The sequence below is a fragment of the Cynoglossus semilaevis genome, chromosome 2 (genome assembly GCF_000523025.1).
Source record: "Cynoglossus semilaevis isolate Cse_v1.0 chromosome 2, Cse_v1.0, whole genome shotgun sequence".
Taxonomy (NCBI): Eukaryota; Metazoa; Chordata; class Actinopteri; order Pleuronectiformes; family Cynoglossidae; genus Cynoglossus; species Cynoglossus semilaevis.
This window is the reverse complement of record NC_024308.1, coordinates 5,910,251-5,917,747: the sequence shown is the minus strand read 5'-3', so window position 1 is coordinate 5,917,747 and position 7,497 is coordinate 5,910,251. Positions and strand designations below refer to the sequence as shown.

Genomic DNA, 7,497 nt, shown 5'->3' with positions numbered 1-7,497 from the left:
ATGAGCTGGAAGCCAAAATTATGTAAAAAATAAACAAATAAATACCTGAAATTGATTAAATTGTGTCCCATGAATCTATGAATATATGAAAGTTTAACTTTCTGAATGGAATTATGGAAATTAAACAACTTTTTCACGATATTCTAATTTTTTGGAAAGGATCTGTATATATATATATACACATTTAATTAATTATATACATATATTGTATAAATACGTGTATATATGTGTATGTTTTTTTATTATCAATATATTTGAATATTTAAATAATAATTTTTCTACCTACAGCTGTGAGCTACATCCCAGAAATAGGGTTGACACGACCAGGAGAGAACATAACAGTCTATTGTGTGTTTAACGATCCCAGCATCGATGCCAGCATGGCTGTGTGGACGCTGAACATGAACCAGCAGCTTCCTCAGAGCCAGTACCACGCAGTTAACCGATGGGTAAGATTTGTTTTTCCCCATCAAATGCCACAAGTGATGACAGCTGATTACAAGTTTTATTTATTTATTTAGTTTATTTTTCCCCAAAAACCAGGTCAGTCAAATCACACTTCAACCTTCACAGTCCCGTATGTACGACCTATTGCAGTGCACACAGGAATGGAGCCTCCCCTGCAGCAAGATCTACATACAGGGTGAGTTTTGGTTCCACAGCATTCTGTACTTTTTATCTTATTACTGCTACTTCAAAAAAAAAAAAGCTTTTATGTTTATGTGGGTGTTTTACTGTGTCTGAGTGTTGACATGTGACAGCACAGCAATGTCAACCAAAGTAAATTCCAAGATAGGGGTTTATTCTAGGTCAAACTTTTTAATTTTTTAATTTTTTTTATTTGACCTAATTCTATAGTTGTTTTCATGTGTTGCAGGATCTTCCATTGATATAAACTGTGTTACCAGTGGTGGTATTGACGCAATGGAATGCAGATGGAATTGCAAACAGTGGCGCAAAACTGAATTTCAATACAGGTGAATGTGTGTGACTCAGCTGAACCCCACATGACATTTACAGTAGGTCTTACTGATCTACTAAGATATAGAACTATTGCATCCACTATCTAACCAGAGATTTTTTTTGTTACCCAAGGTGGGCTTATCTGTCATGCAAGGAAATGGAGGAGATGGACAGAGCGGGTGAGAACGTGGGGGAAACGGGGCCTCCCTGTCTTCAGGTCACGTCCCAGGAGAACATGTGCACCATTCAAACTCTGAGGATGAGCTGCTACAAGATGTGGCTGGAGATGCCTTCTGAATCTGGACCCATTAGCTCCAAACCCATCTACCTGTCTCCCTTAGATCATGGTGAGCAGCTCTCTGCTACGTTCAACTAAAAATAAAGGAGCACGTCTTTTTAGGTAGTGGTTGGTTTAACTAAACTTTAGCTCAACTTAGCTTTCACGTTCGACACAGAGACAGTTTCAGCCATTTTGGTTTCACAGGTGAGATTATGGGGCCCTGGGGCCCATGTATGGTATCCACAATGTTTCTAAGGACATGTAGTGTCGTCTCCTCCAGCAGATGGTGCCCTAAGCAGCCACCTATGTGGGCTGTGTCATGCATTAGCTTTGGTTTGACTTGCTATGTAATTGTCATGATCTGATGACACCAACAAGTCTTTTCAATCATAGTCTTGTTAAGACACACTAATTATTTTAATCGTATTGACTTACCTGCAGTGAAACCGCAACCACCAACGAATGTGAAGGCAGTGAGCCTGGCCAGGGGGGTCCTGAGTGTCACCTGGGAATGTCCGTTGTTGCCGGTCGAGGGGCTCCAGTGTCAGTTTCAGTACCACTCACCGTCCGCAGTGAGAGCTCAGCCGGAGTGGAAGGTATGGTTGTCTGCTAGGAAAATGTTTTTCCTTAACAATTTTATATTAAAATGATTTCATTTCCTGACATTTTCATTTAGAACATCTGATGTTTTAATTTTGGTAGTTGTTTTTTCATAACTGAACTAGTCCAATAAAATAATTCAATTAATCTAATATTATCTACAGAAGGAAATATTAGTTTTGCTTCCTACATTTCTGTAAATTACAAACATTCAGTTTGTCAGACTCACCTGAGGTCAAGTTAAGTCGACAGGACGACGTTCATGTCCTTGTCTGAACGGCTTGGTAACATGTCCGAAAGTAATTGATTCTTATTTCTGACATTTCCATCAAGACTTTAAAGAAAAGGAGCTGAGTTTGTGTTTCTTTTGTTGACGTGGATTGGTTGTAGTTTAAAACAGCTGATCTCACTTCAGATGTTTTTTGTGTTCATTACATTTTTGTGGCACAAATAAAAGAAATGTCATACCTGCAGGTTCAGAGTCCGGTTCGGGATCCATGGTCAGAGGTAGTCGTGCCTCACATGTGCCGGGTGTATGTGGTGCAGGTTCGATGCATGCCCGCCAACGGCAGCGGCTACTGGAGTGAGTGGAGTGAAACTGTCTACTCTACACCCCAGAACAGCAGAGGTAAACCTACAGCAAGAGAGTTCCAGGAGAGAACAACACTTTAAATAAATGACCCCTAGTATTGAGTTCTAACGCTCATTTTTCAGCTCCTGAGAGAGGTCCAGACTTCTGGAGAGTTCTTCAAGATGATCCAAACACAAACCAGACTAACGTCACACTCCTGTTTGAGGTACAATGAAAATACTGTAAATGTACATTTTTATAAAATATCCGCAGTTTAACTCTATTAGGCTTTAATTAAAAAACAATTTAAAAATTTGCATTGGAAAACATCAAAAGCTAAAAAAGCTGCTAAATGTTTACATTGCATGATAAGTTTTACTTTTCACCAAAAGTTTTTTTTTTCCTTAGGATCTCCCCACATCCAGACACTCTTACTGTGTGGATGGGTTTAAAATTCACCACCAGACTTCAACTGGTCCTGTCATCAGTAGGTCAGTGGAGCTGGTGTCCTCCTACAGCTTTGAGTGGAACCAGGAGGTCCAGACTGTGACTGTCGAGGCCTACAACAGTCTGGGCAGCTCCACCAACAACATCAACATGACACTGGAAAAACCGCCCAAACGTGAGTGAACAAAAAACTTGTCAAGTGTCGCATTTGTTTTATTGCTAGTTTACTTTTTCCTTTAAATGCACACAAAACTTTAAATACAAATTTAATAGGGTACATTTATATATATGTTGTCCACTAGGTGGCAGTAGTGCAACCCAAATAATGTATATAAATAAAATATAAATAGAAACCAAAATAAAGAATAAGAATTCTGATTATTAAGTTATGGAGCTTTGCAGATTTAAAAAAATATTACTGTATAAAAAATGAAAACAATAATTCAAATTTACATCTTCAGTGAATTGTTCAGGTCAAACTACACATTTACAATTGGTGGCTCACATAATAGTGGTCTCTGATTCTGAGATACACGTGCGCTACAGGTGCAGTGGAACCAGAACCATGTGGGTACCTTCGAACACACGACTGCTGGCTAACACTAACACACACTGTGGTTTCCCAGGAATTACATCTGCTGATTTAAATTGTAAAATGGCTGATTTTAATTCCCCTTTCTATGGAATTGTTTACTGTTCTGACTGTATTTTTAGCTTCACTAACCTCTTATAGTACAGCTGTGGCTCTGTTTTTTTTCCACTGCAGATTCTTATAATATTTTTATGAAAAATGTCTCACCCTGATGTCAGAACTAGAAAATATAATAACAAAGCCCTATTATTTTTTCCTGATTAATAGTTTGAATAGATTGCAGTTATAATTAATCAGTAGATTTTTAAAAAAAAAAAAAATCTTATTATCACCCTGTTCCCACTAATTAAATCCTTTTTTTATTGAAAGTCACAATTTGAGATCCTGTTCCTCCTCTCTGTTTTGTTTTTCTGAAGGCCACTGTGTGCAGAACTTCCATGTGTTGGTTGTCAACAGCACCTGTGTCTCTCTGTCCTGGAGCCTGCTGGAAAACAGCTCTGTGCCTCTCTTCATGGTGGTCCAGTGGTTTCCACACTGGCAGCACCATCACAAGGTGCAGAGCAGAAAGACCTGGGCCAGACCTCCCTACACTGCCGGTCCTGTCTATCTGACAGGTAACATGGTCTCCATCTGTTGGTGTCATTATTCTGTTACCGTAGCCAAAACATAGTCCCAGATGTTTAACCTCACCGTCAACCCACAGGTGAATTCTTTGGCTCCGAGGAATACGGCTTCTACTTGTACCCAGTGTTTGCACATGGAGAAGGAGAACCTGTGTACACCTTAGGTATACATAAATAAATACCTGTTTTTCTTTACGTAGTTCAAATATTTAGCACTGTTGACTTTGGGCCAGGGTACATCATTCTTATTATTTCCATCTACAGCAGCCCCCAGAGGAGACCCTGCAGCCTTCATGATGGTGTTGCTGGTCTCCTTTCTCTCAGTCATCCTGGTGGTCATTCTGATCCTCTCCAAAAACCAGTAAGATCACAATCAAAAAGAAAAAAACATTGGTTAATACTAATTAATTAATTATACAGATTATTATTATTATTATAATTATTATAGGTCATGTTGTGGCTCGGTTAGTTACGAGGGGGATAGAGATGATGGGTTCAAATCCCAACAGTGCCTTTACTGGTTCTATAGTGTAGCAGTCAAAGCAGTCTTGCAAACAGAGTTTTTTGAGAGTTCAACTCCCAGAGGAACCACATATCCCTAATAGCACCTCCTGCATGGAGAAATAATACAACAACAACATGTTAGATTTATTTTTTTATTTCCAGAATGAAAAGATTTGTGTGGAAAGATGTACCCGACCCCAACAAGAGTTCCTGGGCCAAAGGAAAGGACTTCAAACAGGTAAACATTAAAAACAGGTTATCAATAAATATGTGAGGAACTGAAAGGCGTAGGACTATCTCCAAATTACACACGGTCTTAGTGAGGTGTAAACTTCTGATTGAAGTTTACTGACCATAAGCATTTTCCTGCTTGGTGTCCTCGCTGTGGTCTGTGTTAAGGTCCGTACACACTGCATGTCATCTTTCATCTGCCCTTGTGTTTCCAGGCTGGTTTTCAGCATCTCTTTCAAACTCCAGAAGGCCTACCTGCCTGGCCGCTGCTGCTGCCCTCAGAGAACATATCCCACGTGGTCATCGTGGACAAACCTGACCTCTGCACTCTCACCAGAGCCATTTCCCTTCCTCCTGAGTCTGACACAGAGCTGGACCACAGTGGGGAGTTCACTGAGCTCAGCGGGTTGATGATGGGTGAAGCTCCTCCGTTAGATCATCTGAACACCTCAACAATGTCATTACCGAGGATAGATGATTTACTGCCAGATGATTCACGAACAGACCAGCACCCAGACAGTGCAGAGAACTCTGCACAGTCTTCAGTCACATATTCCACTGTGATGCCTCCTGACATGAAGGAAGAGCAACATTGCCACTACAGGGAGGGGAGTGGCAGCAGCTCCAGCGATGAAGGCAATTTCTCTGCTAACAACTCCGACATCTCAGAATCCATCCCATGTGGCCTGCAGGAGCTGGGCAGCTGCCAGGGAGGAGAGGTGGACGACCCTCGACGTTCCTGCTCCTACAACTCTGTGGAGGAACTTTCTGAAACATCGGAGCAGGAAGATGAAGGTGAAGCAGGAAGAGAGAAGGACTTGTACTATCTCAAAGTGGAGTATCCAGAGGAGGAAGAGGAGGAGGATGAAGAGGGGGAGAGGGAGGACAATGAGTGGCACAGAGAAGGTGCTGCGAAATTAAAAGTACACAAAAATATACTTTTGAACAGAAGTGACTGTTGCGTGGAGTCACAGCCTCTGCTGAGGGCCGAGGACCCCGGCACACCGGTGGAGACCCTCGCCTCACTGCTGTACCTCCCTCAGTTCAGAACTGCTCCATGTGTGAGGCAACTGTCAGAGAGCCAAACTCAGCTGTGAGCCTCACACTGACATTAAATCAACCTGAACTTAGTTAAATAGGACTGAGGGTCTGGGACTCACTTTTCACTTAAGTGGGTTTTATCTGTTCTGTTGTTGAAGGAGGAACAAAAACAGGTTTTCTTTCTTTGACGACCTTATCAATGTACAAATGATTGTGTTTTTATGTTATTTGCTGCTATTGGTTTCTTTTGGTGGGAAAAGTCATGAAGGCAGAATTCATACTCACATGTATCTTTCTTTCTTTCTTTCTTTCTTTCTGTAGTCCTCCTTTCCCTTTTCTGCTCCTTCCCTCTCTTTTTCTTCATCCCTTCCCTGCTTTCTGTCTGTCTTTCTCACTTCCATTCGTTTGTTCTTTCTTTGTCCTCTCACTTTTCTTCACTCTTGGCTTTGGGGTCTGTCTTGTTCTAGGATAGAGCAAGGCCCAATCACCTGCACAGACGACAAGGCTTTTCAACATTCGCAGTTTGCACATGATCATCTGGATGGACTGACTCACTTGCCAAAGAAGGTATTTTTGTAGCGTGTACTGTAAAATATTTGCCACCATTTTTGAAAAATACGAGCTATTTCTGTCTGTGTTTGAACATGAACATCAACACGTGCTGTCTTGTTTTAAAAATAAATATATATGTATTTGAAAAGAGGACAGGATATAAATGTGGTAAAGAAATAGATATTCTATATGCAATCTAATTTTCATGGTGGAAATAAAGTATTTATTGTGATTTCAAATTAACATAGTGTGAATAATTAACCAAAATCTTCTCACTCCTCTTGAGATCACAATGCGGTCAACATTCTACATAAAACAAGATTTGTAGGTAATTTAAAAAAATAACTGCACCATGACTTCTGTGTGCTGCCTTTAAATCCCCACTAGGTGTCAGCACAAAGCGCATTTTAAGATTATCACCGGTTCCCTTGTTATCACGTGTCAATAATACTGTAAGATGATACTACATTTGATGACTTACTGAATTATTGAACACAGTTTTTGAATTGTGTAGCCACAATAACGACATTACTAAAGCAACAAACTCACAAATTCACAGCAATATTCAATATGTCACAGCTGCGACAAAATGTACAGCAAAAAGCATCAATAATAACATACTACTAAGTAAAAAATAAAGCATATCCAAACACAAGTAAAACACACTTATTTGCCTGGAAATATGTATGTATATTTCTGCTTAAATTTCAAAAACATTTTACTCATTTGCCTTTAATTTTTAAAATATTTGTATATGTCAACCATTGATCAGTAGTAAAATAATCTGCTAATAATTTCCAGAAAAAGTGTTAGAAAATATTTTTTCGAAAAATGAATGAAAAAAAAAATTTTTTAGAAAAAATTTTAAGAACAATTTTCTTCAGACATATTTGGTAAAATCCTAATTTCATGTGATGTGGTAAAATAGTGAAAAATCTTTTTAATAATTTTGGAAAAAATTTTTGTGTCTGTGTTTTATGAAAAAAGAAATTGAAAAATAAATTGGGCGGAATTTTTCGGTAAAATCCAAATTTTGCGTATCGTGGACATATAGTGAAAAATTTTGATTTTTTAAACACAAAATAATCACTTG

The 7,497-nt window shown here is 39.3% G+C and overlaps 1 protein-coding gene and 1 long non-coding RNA gene across 9 annotated transcripts in view; one reads left to right on the top strand and one right to left on the bottom strand.

Moving 5' to 3' along the window:
• lepr (leptin receptor) overlaps nt 1–6,647 on the top strand; it is a 29,785-nt gene extending 23,138 nt beyond the window's left edge. For 4 of the 8 annotated variants that reach the window (XM_025065884.1, XM_025065882.1, XM_025065887.1 and 1 more), the window contains 13 exons: nt 289–449; nt 544–643; nt 878–977; nt 1,096–1,310; nt 1,685–1,839; nt 2,318–2,471; nt 2,558–2,640; nt 2,823–3,036; nt 3,870–4,067; nt 4,157–4,240; nt 4,341–4,437; nt 4,743–4,818; nt 5,027–6,294. In XM_025065884.1, coding sequence (XP_024921652.1) covers nt 289–449; nt 544–643; nt 878–977; nt 1,096–1,310; nt 1,685–1,839; nt 2,318–2,471; nt 2,558–2,640; nt 2,823–3,036; nt 3,870–4,067; nt 4,157–4,240; nt 4,341–4,437; nt 4,743–4,818; nt 5,027–5,908 — 2,519 coding nt within the window. In that variant the 3' untranslated portion in view covers nt 5,909–6,294. Of the gene's footprint in view, nt 1–288; nt 450–543; nt 644–877; nt 978–1,095; nt 1,311–1,684; nt 1,840–2,317; nt 2,472–2,557; nt 2,641–2,822; nt 3,037–3,869; nt 4,068–4,156; nt 4,241–4,340; nt 4,438–4,742; nt 4,819–5,026 lie in introns of all 8 variants that reach the window. The other 4 variants (XM_025065901.1, XM_025065905.1, XM_025065894.1 and 1 more) reach the window with 4 other exon arrangements.
• Nucleotides 6,143–7,497, bottom strand: part of LOC107988300 (uncharacterized) — a 10,828-nt gene continuing 9,473 nt past the window's right edge. The window contains exon 3 of the long non-coding RNA XR_001759858.2: nt 6,143–6,340. This is a non-coding gene — a long non-coding RNA (uncharacterized LOC107988300). The remainder of the gene's footprint in view (nt 6,341–7,497) is intronic.